At 49.1% G+C, this 16,219-nt stretch overlaps 2 protein-coding genes across 2 annotated transcripts; one reads left to right on the top strand and one right to left on the bottom strand.

Annotated features, from left to right (window-relative positions):
* The first annotated feature begins 87 nt into the window (after positions 1 to 87).
* Positions 88 to 4,508, top strand: LOC123093369 (2-hydroxymuconate semialdehyde hydrolase). The gene is made up of 4 exons (XM_044515327.1): positions 88 to 1,091; positions 3,667 to 3,759; positions 3,847 to 3,914; positions 4,056 to 4,508. The coding sequence occupies exons 1-4, from the start codon at positions 420 to 422 to the stop codon at positions 4,198 to 4,200; spliced, it is 978 nt and encodes a 325-aa protein (XP_044371262.1). The 5' UTR covers positions 88 to 419; the 3' UTR covers positions 4,201 to 4,508.
* Positions 4,509 to 6,005: 1,497 nt separating this feature from the next.
* On the bottom strand, positions 6,006 to 8,823 carry LOC123089252 (uncharacterized). Its single transcript, XM_044510973.1, has 3 exons — positions 8,605 to 8,823; positions 7,672 to 8,212; positions 6,006 to 6,443 (listed from the first exon to the last, which is right to left on the bottom strand). Exons 2-3 carry the CDS (start codon positions 8,174 to 8,176, stop codon positions 6,433 to 6,435), a joined length of 516 nt encoding a protein of 171 aa, XP_044366908.1. The 5' UTR covers positions 8,177 to 8,212; positions 8,605 to 8,823; the 3' UTR covers positions 6,006 to 6,432.
* Positions 8,824 to 16,219: the final 7,396 nt, after the last annotated feature.

The following is a 16,219-nucleotide window of genomic DNA, read 5'->3' as shown; positions in this document are numbered from 1 at the left end:
TGACGGCTACATTTCTCGTCTGCATATCATTGCCTAATCTAGCTCAACTTGTATCTGTTTAACAGGGACATAGTCCTCTATCACACAGCATGGCGGTTTGGCGAGTGTAGATGCTGCTGAGTGCTGAGATGTCATCGAGGCCCAATTGAAAGCGCCACCATAGCCGACTATTCGGATGGTATAATCAAGGTCCACTCAACCACCGGCCTTCTTCCCTTGCAATCCCGGGATGCTGTGAACCCTCCCTTTCTCCCACCAGAACGAACCCCTACCTTTAAGCTAAGCTCCACCAGCACATCGCTATACATCAGTGGCGTTCTCACTCTCTTTCCATGCACAGCTGCACACCAAGAACTTGACGCGGCATCAGCGGCCGTGCTGCTGCTCTGCCTGATCGGCCAGGGGCGCTTAGAGCCACCATGGGGGCCAGCCTCAGCGTCGTGCCGCTCATCGACTACTTCGCCCGGCGCGAGTTCCTCGCCGCCGGCCTCCGCCCCCACTCGGTCACGCTCCCCTACCCCGACGGCGGCTCGTCGGGCACCTGCACCATGCACTACTGGGCGCCGGCGGGGGAGCCGCGGCTGCCGCCACTGCTGCTCATTCACGGCTTCGGCCCTCGGGCCACCTGGCAGTGGCGCTGCCAGGTGGGGCCGCTGTCCCGCCAGTTCCACGTCATCGTCCCGGACCTGCTCGGCTTCGGCGGCAGCTCCTGGGACTCGCCCTCGGCGCCGCCGCCGTCCGAGGCCACGCAGGCCGCGGCGCTCGCGGCGCTGCTGGACTCGGTGGAGGGGCTGAAGGGCAAGCGGGTGGCCGTGGCGGGCACGAGCTACGGCGGGTTCGTGGCCTACTGGCTGGCGCGCGCGGCGGGGCCCCGGAGGGTGGGCCCCGTGGTGATCGCGAGCTCCGACCTGCTCAAGACGGCGGCCGACGACCGCGCCTTCCTGAAGAGGGCCGGCGAAGGGTGGAGCGGCGCGCACGAGCTGCTCCTGCCGGCCGAGCCCGCCGCCATGAGGAGGCTGATGGAGATGGCCGTGTACCGCCCCCCGCCGGCCATGATGACGCCGGACTTCGTCCTCCGGGACTTCATCCAGGTGCGTGCGTGTACAGATGCCACTTGTGACTTTCTTTTTAGTGAAAGTCTCGAATGTTATTTGCAAGCAAAAGCCAGTCAACAAGGTCAGCCTATCATCCTGCCGCACACACTATAGGTGCCATCACGAAAAAAAAAACTACTAGTATAGATGCGGCAGTCAGCAGTGCATCGTTTTTTTTTTTAATTTTATGTTTCACATCTTGCCGGGACAAAAGCAAAACCTGGGAAACCAGAAGCACGCTTCAACTTGGAAACCAGAAGAACATTGTGTTGTGACTTGTGAGGCTTCAACTGACACCAGAACTTCCAAGCACAACGCTGTACTAGGCCTAGGCGACACCTCCTGCCCGCCTAACAATCAAATCTACTAGTGGTAATGTGAACATTTACTTCCTTGTTGCCAGATTTCGTAAGCATTTATACGTCCGATCGAAACAGACAACGCAAGCGCACTGCAGTAACGCCGATGCAACAGCGTTCGTGCTCTTGCCTTCTCCCTTCCCTCGAAAAATACGGAATCCTTGGACTTCACCACTTCACCTATATTTTTCAGCTGTGTTTTCGGTCTTAAAAGATGGCAGTAGAGCCGGTAGATTTTTTTTTTTTTGGAAAAGGAGGTTTGCCCCCCGAAAGATGGCAGTAGAGCCGGTAGATGTAACCAAGAGTAGTACCCTTCGGGGACATGAGGCCAACTCCACCGCACGACCCCAAACGGACGTCCGGATTGGCCGGATTTTGTCCCTTTGGGGCGCCGATGGGTTCGCCCGTGTCCGGCTGTGTCTGTTGGGTTGTGCGTGCGCCCACCGCGCGGCCGCACCCCAAATCACGTCCGTCTCAGAAAAGCAATAAAAAAAGAAAACATAAATAAAATAACTAAAAAATAAATAAATGCAGTTTAATAAAGATAAAACTTAGTTGTGTGTGTGTGTGTGGGGGGGGGGGGTCCATGGCCACAAAACGGCCCAGTTTCGTCACATTAATAATTAAACATAAAAAAACGGTCGCCGCCGGCGCGCTCCTGCCCGTGCCCGTCGATACCGTCGCCGTGGACGTCTTCAGCGGCCGCCGGTGTCGTCGTCGTCACTGACGAGGTCGACGTAGTCCGGCGGCGTCCACAGGTGGGCCGGCGGTGCGTGGTAGAAGGGGGCGGGCTGGACGGAGGGAGGTGCCTGCACCACCTCCTCCCGTGGCGACGCCTCCCGCTCCGGTGACCGCGGCGGAGTGGCGCGCCAGTTCACGCCCACACCGACGGCCATCTCCGGAGCAGTGCAGGACCAGGCCCACCCCTGGCCCATTAGCTGTTGGAACGCGGCCGACGACTCCTCCTCCATCGCGTCCTCCCTCCTCTCCTCCGTCAAGGCCGCCATCTGCAGCTCCGGGAAGGCCACGTCGCCGGCGGCAGAGAGTGCCATGGCCTCCTCCAAGCCGTCCCATTTGCCGCTCGTCGTGCGTGTTCATGGAGTCCTCCATGACACGCTGCACGAGACAGGCCTCCTCCTCCGCCGTCATGCGAGGAGGTGGTGGTGGCGATGGAGATGGCGACGGCGAAGGCGTGGGCGTGAGGCCACGCACCAGCCTACGCCCGCGCTCCTGGGGAGCAGCCGCTCAGTGCTCTGGGCGTGGCCCCGTCGACGTGCCGGCGAAGAAGGACGCCCGCCGCGTGTCATGCTCATCGTGGAACCAAGTGTCCCACAATGGCGAGTCGGGGGCGTACCTGGGGTCGTAGTAGAGGTCGTCCGGAAGGAGGCGGCGGCGGCGCTCGATCTCCTCGCGGCGCGCACGGCCGGTCGCCGGGACCGGCAGGATCGGCACGCGGTCGGCTGACAGGTGCCAGTTGTTGGGGAGGTGGGCGTCGCTCCAGGGGATCGGCATCCTCGTCTTCCAATAACGGCGGCACACCGACGCGCGGATGTAGTGCCGGTCGCGCTCGCCGGCGGACGCGGGGGCGATGGAGAACGCGGGTGGCGAGGGGGCCCGGCGTGGTGGCGATGGCGAGGCCGGCTCCTCCTTCTTCACCGAGCCGCGGCGACGCCCCGACGAGGAGCCAGCCTCGCGGTCGTACTTGCCTTTGCGGCCGTAGTTCCAGAGCCCCATGGCTGCGGGCGGCCGGCCGGCGAGTTCTTGGCTAGGGTTTGGGCATGGGGCTGTCGGGTTTCGAGGAGGCCGCGGGGTGGCCTGCGGCAGTGTGGACGACGACCGGTCCACGGTTTCCACTTAAAGAAGGACGGCGACCCTTCAACGTGCGGATGACAGGTGGGGCCGCCCGCCCGTGCGCATTGATGTGGGCGGGTGGGAGGTAGGTGGCCGCCTGCCACGCGGCCCCGACGCGGACGAGGCGCGCGTCCGTTTGGTGTCCGCCGCGACCCAAAACTGGCGCAAGTTTGCGCTCGAAATGGGTCGGCCGGACACAAAACGGACAAAATGGGTCCGGGCCGTCGCGCGTTGGGCCGTCTTATTTGCCCCTTTTACCTCAAACGGACGGGGGCGGACAGGATAGGGTCGTGTGGTGGAGTTGGTCTGAGATAAGGAACAGGAATAGCACTGAACCAGATGATCTTGTTGCCTCCTGTCAGAAACTGTTCATGGACAACAGGGAGCAGCTCACCCATCTTTTCAAGGGGATCACCGTCGGCACCGACAAGTTTCAAGTCACACCATTGTCTCAGGTATTTTCGTGTGTGTATGTTCACCTAATACCGCATTTACTGAGACACTCTGTCTCACCTAACCTTTTTGGGACGTTGTATATGCAGGAAGTGTTGATTGTCTGGGGAGAGCATGATCAGTTGTTCCCCGTCGAAAAGGCCTCTGGAATCCAGAGGTACTCGTATAAATGTGTAAATCATTTACTACACGGACCATTTTTTACCGCGTGTACTATAGGAGTGCTTAATTTCCTCTATGATCAGGCGGTCTCCGTTGAGATATTGGTCACGTACTGATCTTTCCGCTTTGGTTTCAGCTCTTTGGATGGGAAAGCCAGAGTGGAGATCATCAAGAAAACGGGCCATGCTCCACAGCTCGAGGACCCGGCTCGGTTCAACAAGATCATGCTGGACTTCTTGATGGCTCCAGACCCTGCTTGCACCAATGGCAGCTCGCTATGAGATGCATAGCCACTACCTACACCATTGGTTGCAATAAGATTGCTTAGCCATTTGGGCCCATGCATTCAGAGCTATCATGTACTACTAATGTGTACATCAATCAGGGTCTATTTGATTTGCATGATTCGGGGATGCAGGATTAGAGTGTCACATCATCTTCGATATTTGATTATGTAGTACAAAGAAAGCATTTTTTTCCCTTCAGAGAATTACAACGGATGAAAAAGTTTCTATGAAATCCAGTGTAATTGTATATCAAAGAAAAAATAACATGATTTTGTTCCCTTCTGAAGGGAAGGTTATACCAACTGACCTTCGCATCATAGTATGCACACGGCCATTATCTTATTAAATAAAAGCAAGGCAACGAGACCAAAATACCTTATAACAAAGTGCATAAAGGCCAACAAAGACACAAGATCTAACAAAAAGACACATGCAACTAAGTCGCCATCTTGCGGCAAACGCCTTCAAAAGGGATAACACACTTGTGCCAACGTTATAGGAATGACGATAAATCAACCATGTTTCGAAATGTAAAACTAAAACCCTAAACCCTAAGCTCTAAGCCCCTAAACCCAAAGCCCAAGCCCAAAGCCCTAAGCCCCAAACCCTAAACCCTAAAAGCGAATAAAACTTGGTAAAAGTTAGTGAAACTTAGTAAAAACTTGATATTGCAACTTGCAACTATCAAGTTTTAATATTTGAAATTTGGTAAAAGTTTAAAGGTTCTCAAAATTTTCGAAATTGGTCTTGTTCGAAGGTACTCGTTGCAACAAACATGAATATGCAAACGAATCATGGTTTAGACTTTCAGTTCAAAAGATATACTATATTCTAATTTGGAGATGAATTGAAAAGGAATGGGAGGTCAGGTGGGTGGAGCATGAACTCTGCAAAAAGTTGCACGCATGTACCCATCGGTGGTGATTAAAGGCTAAAACACTGCAAATAACCAAACTACTTTACAAATTTGATGCGAATGGTGGCTAAGGCAAATCTCCTTCTTTGTATGGTCTATCTCATGGAGTGTTTATGTTCGTTCATGTGGCAGCAAATGCAAGTCGCGCTAAGACTTAGTGCTGATTTGTATGTTGTTCCGGTTCTTCTTCAACCAAATATATTCTTTGAACTTGATGGTATTATTTTGTTGACCAGTCTCATCATTGTATGTTGATAATTTCAATATCAAGCGAACTTTTTTGAGAAATCAGGGGAGGGAGGAGTTCCCCAACCCGAATATATTACTCAAATTGGGCATTTATGCCAAGAGACTGATTCATTTTATAAGGGAAACCAGATCGAAAACTGAAAAAAATGACTTCTTTTGTAAAAGAATCGGGCAAAAAACATACAAGTAACAAGGGGGAAAGAAAGATGATAAAGTTGGGTGCCCATGACGAGGCTCATCCCAGCCAGCAGTCTATGGCACCACCACCACAAGAGGCACAAGTAGATGTGGGGTGTCATCCGTGGGTATCACAATACCAATACTTTGTGAGCTACCGAGAGCACCCGTCTGTTTCGATCCCCACAACGTGATACAGGAGAATCCGCAATCAATGAGTGTCATAGCATGACTGCATGCTCCGATAGAAGGGGCGAGATATTGGGTCAATGCAAGCCAAGAGATCGCCGGATAACACGAACCTTGACTAGGAGCTCCACCACAGGAAATCAGAACGATTAGCAAGTTAGGGAGGCATCTTGCGCCAACTGTGATATCAAGTGAATTCATATGATCCTCCTTTATTGATGTTCTTGTTTTATTAGATGAGGAGTGCTTCCTTCCAGTTTCGAGGAAAGGAACTGACGTGAGAACCTTTCACTTCATGGGTACTCATTGTTGGAATTGATCTCGTCTAACAATCGAGAGAAAAGTTGGGGTGTGGCCCACCATACCGCTCTCACGCACACACTGTGATCCAGGGTGCAAACAACCTATTGGTTTCGGTCCCTGTTCCCTAGCCCCACGTATAAAAGAGAGGTACTTCCTCTCCTGTATGTGTGATCCATCACGTACAGGTAAGTTTTACCATGACCTCAACTATCGATCCTAAAAAAGGGGAGCTAAGGGGATCAGAAGGCCGTTTCCACCTCTGGCCGCCGCAAGGCTGTGTCGGCGGCTTCCTGCTGCCACCGGCGAAGCTCCTGGATGAGTTGCTGCCTCTCCACGACTACATCACTGCGGCACCACTGCTGTTGCTCATCCTCGCCACTGGAGTTCATGGGCTATGTTGTGCCTGCAACGAGAAAGCCTGTAAGATCTCACGAACCTCTCTGTTAATCATATGTGGGTGATTTAATGCTAGGCAAATGATCCTATTACAATAATCTTAAAGTAGTATTTCTAACACTCATCTCTGTGCATGACCATCACTACCTGGTCTAACCTATGATTCGAATTATATGTCTCCCATGGCTTGTGCTTTCATGGCACCCCGATAGCATGGACAAGATGCTGTTGAGATGTCATGGCATCCCCATTGAAAGCACCACCATGGCCAACGTATCCAATCTTATAATTAATGGGTTTGCTAAACATCAGGTAACTGCAAATTTCACAAGAGCTAGTTGATTCCACCGAAGCAGAAGATGGGGGCCATGAGGAGCACAGCGACCAGTGTCAACCCCCGCGAGGCCGAACTAGGACCTCGCGGGGGACGGAGACGACGTTCGTGTGCGGTAGTAAGCTGTGGCGTCTTGAGGGGAGGAAGCAGGTTGGCAGGTGTGGGGGTTGTCAACGCTGAAACAGGAGGTCAGGGGGAGCCCTGAGAGGGATGGCCTTGGGCCGCGGGGAAGCACGACCGTGTGGGGAGGGCAAGGCAGCACGCATGGGCATAAGTCGGCGGATGGGGCTGGGGGACGACATGGGAGAGGGAAAACCACGCGGGGAGGAAGAAAATAGAGGTTGAAGAAGAACATTTGCCACGCGATCCCAAACGTTGGATGAAGATCTAGCAGCCTAAAATTCTGGCTGACACTATAAACGACATGTTGGTCCACTCAACCACTCAACCACCCTTCTCCCCCTTGCTAATCTGGAGTGTTGTGTGAACCCTCCATATTCTCCAAAGTTAGATTATGAAAAATTGCCCACAGAACCAGCTTTGTGCAGAATCAACCATGTAGTTCTTTTCGGAAATTGTAGTCTAAGATTATTGTACGGGTTGTGCGCTACAATATCTATAATCCCCTGCACTAAAGTTGTATGTTGAACTGCCAACACATAGTTGTTTCAAACCGGTTTGCCTTGAATACGAGCAACAAAGAGATGTTCGAATCAAATAACATACTCCCTCCGTCCCAAAATAAGTGACTCAAAAATGACTCAACTTTGTACTAACTTTAGTATAAAGTTGAGTCACTTTTGAGTCACTTATTTTGGGACGGAGGGAGTAGTTCATAACGGTACAAGTTGAAAGCAAATAGTTTGGTTCAAAGCATTTAAAGCATAGAGATTCTACTTACTGTTGAGCTCCCACATCCTCCTTATCCATGCAAGCCTCTCACTAGGTTTGTGACCCTTAAACGAGGTAAAAACATCACGATTCTTCTTTTCCAACAAAAGATGTGAAGCATAGAAATGCTCATCACTCCCAGGTTTGGCTCCGTCTGCAATCACCATGGCCATCATGTCGTGAATCTCCTGTCTTGTTGGATCCACAATCTCTTTTGCACATTGATTTGTCACTCTCTTTTCCCTTGCCTCAAAAATTTCCACCATGCGCACAAGTGCCTTGTTTTTAGCAATCTCACTTGCCACCATACGCGAATAAGGACATGCCCTCTTCTTCCTGCTCTTTACACGATTCGGGAGATGTGTAACTTGGACGTGCTCACATTCAGAGCCAGAATCACCTTCCGAATCGACTTGAGCCGGGCCACCTTGATATGTGGGAGTTGGAACCCTTGCATGCTCATTTGTGACACAACCAACATCAAACTCCTCTGTCATTTTCTCCTCCTCTGCCATTGCAGCAAACCGAAACTTAGCAGCTTGAGGATGCACCTGCAACCAAATAGCACAACTACACGTTAAATGAAACGATACGAGCAAAGGTGCACATTATTTGTAACAAATTGACACTAGCAGATTTACCAACAAACTGAAACTAGCAGGTTTATCAACAAATTGCCACTAGCAGCGGCATTGACCTTGATCCATCATCTCCATCAGCACTAGAGCACACGGATGTACTGCACTATTCCACGCTAAAACCACAATAGTGCTGTACTATGCCACGCGCTAGGCCCGGTTAATGAATGAATGGCCCATGGACGTACTGTACTAATTTAGCTGCTAGAGTACGGCGTGCAATGTGATGGCTCGAAGAGGAACTGGCTGATGTGCACATGGATGGAGAGATGAGGAGCAGAGAGGAGACAGGGAGATGAGCTCACCGGCGGCGTCTGGCGGCGAGGGCGGGGCAGAGTCGGGGTCGGGCGAGGCAGGGTCTGGTGGCCAGGGACGTGGAGGACTGGATGTCCAGCGTCCAGGGGCGGGGGGAGTCGGAGCAGACAGCTGGCGGCGAGGGGTGGGTGGAGACAGCCGGCGGCGCCCTTGGGTGGGATGGGGGGAAACCTAACAGAGAGGGGTGAACACGAGCGGGCAGAGATGATAATGCGAGTTAGGGCTCGGGCTCAGTGGAGATTCCGGCTCTCAAAGGCATTCTGGCGAATTCTGGGGTAAGCAGTTGAACGGCGAGTTCTTTTCAGCTTCAGCTTCTCCAGACCGAGATTCTGCAGAATGGCCCGACAAGAACTGACATCTCAGCGAAGAGCCCACTCTCTTTCCATGCACGCCCGAAAAGAACTTCAAACTACTGTTGCCGCTGACTTGCTTGATCAGGCTGGGGCATCATCCAGGTATGTACTAGTACGTACAGATGACCAAGTTGTGCAACCATGTCAATTCGGACAAAATTTCTGCTTTAACTTTTGTGCTAACAAATTTCAGAATTGATCTCGTTTGTTAAAAAAGTTCGAATCTGACTTTTTTTGGTCACGCCAACATCCTTGACGTTTGGCTTACACGGAAGACGCCATGGTCCATGGCGTCTGGACCTAGCCTGCATGAGCTTAGTTGGTGTTGACGTGACAAAGCCAAACGCCATGCTCCTTGGCGTTTGGAGGAAACGCCATACATCTTGGCGTTTGGTCCCTAACTAAGATTTGCTAATTGCTGACCGGCTGCATCGCTGCATGCATGCTCGGCCGCTCGCTAGCTTCTCTCTGTGCGCGCACGCATGCATGCATCCCGCAGTGGCTTAGGTAACTACAGTAGGTCGTTGTTGGCCGTAGCACTCCTATTAGTAGGGTCATCTAGTTTAATTGTCGTTCATGATCTTTCACTACGTAAACGCATATATGACCCCATAATTAAATATTAGAGCCTTTGTAAGGGAATCTCTAACATCGACCTGCAAACCTTCCGCATTCGTTTGGATCGCGCTGTCCGAACCGCGGAAACCATCCAACGCGCCTGTATCGGTCCGCGGTGCGGTCCGGACGTATTTTCTCCCACTACTCCCACCCCTCTTCTGACCGCCATGGCCCCCCCCCTCCCCCCACCACCCCCCTGCCGCCTCTCCTGCGCTTTTCTTTTGATGCACGCTCCGCATTCATGCCGGCCCAGAGCACGGAGCAGCCGACATTGATGCCGCACGATTGTTGGAAATATGCCCTAGATGCAATAATAAAAGTATTATTATTATATTTCCTTGTTCATGATAATTGTCTTTTATTCATGATATAACTGTATTATCCGGAAATCGTAATACACGTGTGAATACATAGACCACAATATGTCCCTAGTAAGCCTCTAGTTGACTAGCTCGTTGTGATCAACAGATAGTCATGGTTTCCTGGCTATGGACATTGGATGTCGTTGATAACGGGATCACATCATTAGGAGAATGATGTGATGGACAAGACCCAATCCTAAGCATAGCACAAAGATCGTGTAGTTCGTTTGCTAGAGCTTTGCCAATGTCAAGTATCTCTTCCTTTGACCATGAGATCGTGTAACTCCTGGATACCGTAGGAGTGCTTTGGGTGTATCAAACGTCACAACGTAACTGGGTGGCTATAAAGGTGCATTACAGGTATCTCCGAAAGTGTCTGTTGGGTTGGCACGGATCGAGACTGGGATTTGTCACTCCGTGTAAACGGAGAGGTATCTCTGGGCCCACTCGGTAGGACATCATCATATGCGCAATGTGACCAAGGAGTTGATCACGGGATGATGTGTTACGGAACGAGTAAAGTGACTTGCCGGTAACGAGATTGAACAAGGTATCGGTATACCGTCGATCGAATCTCGGGCAAGTAAAATACCGCTAGACAAAGGGAATTGTATACGGGATCGATTGAGTCCTTGACATCGTGGTTCATCCGATGAGATCATCGTGGAACATGTGGGAGCCATCATGGGTATCCAGATCCCGCTGCTGGTTATTGACTGAGAGCGTCTCGGTCATGTCTACATGTCTCCCGAACCCGTAGGGTCTACACACTTAAGGTTCGGTGACGCTAGGGTTATGAAGATACGTATATGCAGAAACCCGAATGTTGTTCGGAGTCCCGGATGAGATCCCGGACATCACGAGGAGTTCCGAAATGGTCCGGAGGTAAAGAATTATATATAGGAAGTGCTATTTCGGGCACCGGGACAAGTTTCGGGGTTATCGGTATTGTACCGGGACCACCGGAAGGGTCCCGGGGGTCCACCGGGTGGGGCCACCTGTCCCGGGGGGCCACATGGGCTGTAGGGGGTGCGCCTTGGCCATCATGGGCCAAGGGCACCAGCCCCTATAGGCCCATGCGCCTAGGGTTTCCCCCTAGGAGGAGTCCTAGTGGTGGAAGGCACCCCTAGGTGCCTTGGGGGGGAGGGAAACCTCCCCTAGGCCGCCGCCCCCCCCTTGGCACCCCTATATATAGTGGGGGAGAGGAGGGCCTCCATACACCAGCCCCTGGCGCCTCCCTCTCTCCCCGTTACGTCTCTCCCTCGTAGTATTGGCGAAGCCCTGCTGCTGTGACGCCCTGCATCCACCACCACGCCGTCGTGCTGCTGGATCTTCATCAACCTCTCCTTCCCCCTTGCTGGATCAAGAAGGAGGAGACGTCTCCCGTCCCGTACGTGTGTTGAACGCGGAGGTGCCGTCCGTTCGGCACTTGATCATCGGTGATCTGAATCACGACGAGTACGACTCCATCAACCCCGTTCACTTGAACGCTTCCGCTTAGCGATCTACAAGGGTATGTAGATGCACTCTCCTTCTACTCGTTGCTGGTCTCTCCATAGATAGATCTTGGTGACGCGTAGGAAAATTTTTGAATTTCTGCTACGTTCCCCAACAGTGGCATCATGAGCTAGGTCTATTGCGTAGATTCTTTGCACGAGTAGAACACAAAGTAGTTGTGGGCGTTGATGTTGTTCAATATGCTTACCGTTACTAGTCCAATCTTGTTTCGACGGTATTGTGGGATGAAGCGGCCCGGACCGACCTTACACGTACTCTTACGTGAGACAGGTTCCACCGATTGACATGCACTTGGTGCATAAGGTGGCTAGCGGGTGCCAGTCTCTCCCACTTTAGTCGGAACGGATTCGATGAAAAGGGTCCTTATGAAGGGTAAATAGAAATTGGCATATCACGTTGTGGTTTTGCGTAGGTAAGAAACGTTCTTGCTAGAAACCCATAGCAGCCACGTAAAACATGCAACAACAATTAGAGGACGTCTAACTTGTTTTTGCAGGGAATGCTATGTGATGTGATATGGCCAGAAGAATGTGATGAATGATATGTGATGTATGAGATTGATCATGTTCTTGTAATAGGATTCACGACTTGCATGTCGATGAGTATGACAACCGGCAGGAGCCATAGGAGTTGTCTTAATTTATTGTATGACCTGCGTGTCATTAAAGAACGCCATGTAAACTACTTTACTTTATTGCTAAACGCGTTAGTCATAGAAGTAGAAGTAGTCGTTGGCGTGACAACTTCATGAAGACACGATGATGGAGATCATGATGATGGAGATCATGGTGTCAAGCCGGTGACAAGATGATCATGGAGCCCCGAAGATGAAGATCAAAGGAGCTATATGATATTGGCCATATCATGTCACTACTCTATTTGATTGCATGTGATGTTTATCATGTTTATGCATCTTGTTTACTTAGGACGACGGTAGTAAATAAGATGATCCCTTACAAAATTTCAAGAAGTGTTCTCCCCTAACTGTGCACCGTTGCTACAGTTCGTCGCTTCTAAGCACCACGTGATGATCGGGTGTGATGGATTCTTACGTTCACATACAACGGGTGTAAGACAGTTTTACACAGCGAAAACACTTAGGGTTAACTTGACGAGCCTAGCATGTGCAGACATGGCCTCGGAACACGGAGACCGAAAGGTCGAGCATGAGTCGTATAGTAGATACGATCAACATGAAGATGTTCACCGATGATAACTAGTCCGTCTCGCGTGATGATCGGACACGGCCTAGTTGACTCGGATCATGTAATCACTTAGATGACCAGAGGGATGTCTATCTGAGCGGGAGTTCATAAGATGAACTTAATTATCTTGAACATAGTCAAAAGACCTTTTGCAAATTATGTCGTAGCTCACGCTATAGTTCTACTGTTTTAGATATGTTCCTAGAGAAAATATAGTTGAAAGTTGATAGTAGCAATTATGCGGACAGTAGAAAGCTTATGTCCTTAATGCACTGCTCAATATGCTGAACCCCAAACGTCGTTTGTGGATGCTGCGAACATCGGACATACACGTTTTGATAACTACGTGATAGTTCAGTTAAATGGTTTAAGTAGAGGCACCAAAGACGTTTTTCGAAACATCACGGAACATATGAGATGTTTCGAGGGCTGAAATTGGGATTTCAGGCTCGTGCCCATGTCAAGAGGTATAAGACCTCCGACGATTTTCTTAGCCTGCAAACTAAGGGAGAAAAACTCAATCGTTGAGCTTGTGCTCAGATTGTCTGAGTGCAACAATCACTTGAATCGAGTGGGAGTTGATCCTCCAGATGAGATAGTGATGTTTCTCCAAAGTCATTGCCACCAAGCTGCTAGAGCTTCGTGATGAACTATAACATATCAAGGATAGATATCATGATCCTTGAGGTATTCGCGTTGTTTGACATCGCGAAAGTAGAAATCAAGAAGGAGCATCAATTGTTGATGGTTGATGAAACCACTAGTTTCAAGAAGGGCAAGGGAACGAAGGGATACTTCATGAAACGGCAAATCAGCTGCTGCTCTAGTGAAGAAACCCAAGGTTGAACCCAAACCCGAGACTAAGTGCTTCTGTAATAAGGGGAACAGTCACTAGAGCGGAATTACCCTAGATACTTGGTAGATGAGAAGGCTGGTAAGGTCGATAGAACTATATTGGATATACATTATGTTAATGTGTACTTTACTAGTACTCCTAGTAGCACCAGGGTATTAGATACCGGTTCGATTGCTAAGTGTTAGTAACTCGAAATAAAAGCTACGGAATAAACGGAGACTAGCTAAAGGTGAGCTGACGATATGTATTGGAAGTGTTTCCAATGTTGATATGATCAAACATCGCACGCTCCCTCTACCATCAAGATTAGTATTAAACCTGAATAAAGTGCTCTTGCACCTAAAGGAATGGTTTATTGAATCTTGATCGCAGTGATACACATTTTCATGCCAAAAGATATAAGATAGTAATGATAGTACCACTTACTTGTGGCACTGCCATGTAAGTCATAATGGTATAAAACGCATGAAGAAGCTCCATGTTGATGGATCTTTGGACTCACTCATTTTTGAAAAGTTTGAGACATGCAAACCATTTCTATTGGTATATATGCATGAAGAAACTCCATGCAAATGGACCGTTTGAACTCACTTGATTTTGAATCACTTGAGATATGCAAATCATACCACATGGGCAAGATGACTGAAAAGCCTCGGTTTCAGTAAGATGGAACAAGATAGCAACTTGTTGGAAGCAACACATTTTGATGTGTGCAATCCAATAAATGCTGAGGCATGCAGTGAATATCGTTATGTTCTTACTTCACAGATGATTCGAGTAGACGTTGAGAATATTTACTTGATGAAACACAACTCTTAATTATTGAATGGTTCAAGTAATTTCAGAGTGAAGTAGAAGATCATTGTGACAAGAGGATAAAATGTCTATGATATGATCATAGAGATGAATATCTGAGTTACAAGTTTTGGCACACAATTAAGACATTGTGGAAATTGTTTCGCAATTAATACCGCCTGGAACACCATAATGTGATGGTGTGTCCGAACATCATAGTTGCACCATATTGGATATGGTGCGTACCATGATGTCTCTTATCGAATTACCACTATTGTTCATGGGTTAGGCATTAGAGACAACCACATTCACTTTAAATAGGGCACCACGTAATTCCGATGAGATGACACCGTATGAATTATGGTTTAGAGAAACCTAAGTTGTCGTTTCTTAAAAGTTTGGGGCTGCGACGCTTATATGAAAAAGTTTCAGGTTGATAAGCTCGAACCCAAAGCGGATAAAATGCATCTTCATAGGAAACCCAAAACAGTTGGTTATACTTCCTAATTCAGATCCGAAAGCAATATGGATTGTTTCTTGAATCGGGTCCTTTCTCGAGGAAAAGTTTCTCTCGAAAGAATTGAGTGGGAGGATGGTGGAAACTTGATGAGGTTATTGAACCGTCTCTTCAACTAGTGTGTGGCAGGGCACAGGAAGTTGTTCCTGTGGCACCTACACCAATTGAAGTGGAAGCTTATGATATTGATCATGAAACTTCGGATCAAGTCCCTACCAAACCTCGTAGGACGACAAGGACACGTACTACTTCGGAGTGGTAAGGTGATCCTGTCTTGAAGGTCATGTTGCTAGACAACAATGAACCTACGAGCTATGGAGAAGCGATGGTGGGCCCGAATTCCGACAAATGGTTAGAAGCCATGAAATCCGAGATAGTATCCATATATCAGAACAAAGCATGGACTTTGATGGACTTGCCCGATGATCGGCAATCCATTGAGATAAATGGATCTTTTAAGAAGAATACAGACGTGGATGGTAATGTCACCATCTATGAAGCTCGACTTGTGGCGAAGTGTTTTCCGACAAGTTCAAGGAGTTGACTACGATGAGATTTTCTCACTCGTAGTGATGCTTAAAGTCCGTCGGAATCATGTTAGCATTAGCTGCATTTATGAAATCTGGCAGATGGATGTCAAGACAAGTTTCCTTACTAGTTTTCGTAAGGAAAGGTTGTATGTAATACAATCAGAAAGCTTTTGTCGATCCTAAGGATGCTAAAAGGTATGCTAGCTCCAGCGATCCTTCTAAGGACTGGAGTGAGCATCTCGGAGTTGGAATGTATGCTTTGATGATGATCAAAGATTTTGGGTTTGTACAAAGTTTATGAGAAACTTGTATTTCCAAAGAAGTGAGTGGGAGCACTATAGAATTTCTGATGAATACATATTGATCAGAAATGATGTAGAATTTCTGGAAAGCATATAGGGTTATTTTGAAAGTGTTTTTCAATAGAAAGCCTGGATTAAGCTACTTGAACATTAAGCATCAAGATCTATAAGGATAGATCAAAATGCTTAATAATACTTTCAAATGAGCACATACCTTGACGTGATCTTGAAGGTGTTCAAGATGGACCAGTCAAAGAAGGAGTTCTTGCCTGAGTTGTAAGGTACGAAGTTAAGACTTAAAGCTCGACCACGGCAGAAAAGAGAGAAAGGACGAAGATCGTCCCCTATGCTTAAGACGTAGGCTCTTCAGTATGCTATGCTGTGTACCGCACCTGAAGTGTGCCTTGCCATGAGTCAGTCAAGGGGTACAAGAGTGATCCAAGAATGGCTCACAGGACAGCGGTCAAAGTTATCCTTAGTAACTAGTGGACTAAGGAATTTTCTCGATTATGGAGGTGGTAAAAGAGTTTGTCGTAAAGGTTACGACGA

The sequence above is a fragment of the Triticum aestivum genome, chromosome 4B, assembly GCF_018294505.1.
Source record: "Triticum aestivum cultivar Chinese Spring chromosome 4B, IWGSC CS RefSeq v2.1, whole genome shotgun sequence".
NCBI classification, from domain to species: domain Eukaryota; kingdom Viridiplantae; phylum Streptophyta; class Magnoliopsida; order Poales; family Poaceae; genus Triticum; species Triticum aestivum.
This window is presented reverse-complemented; position numbering and strand designations above follow the sequence as displayed.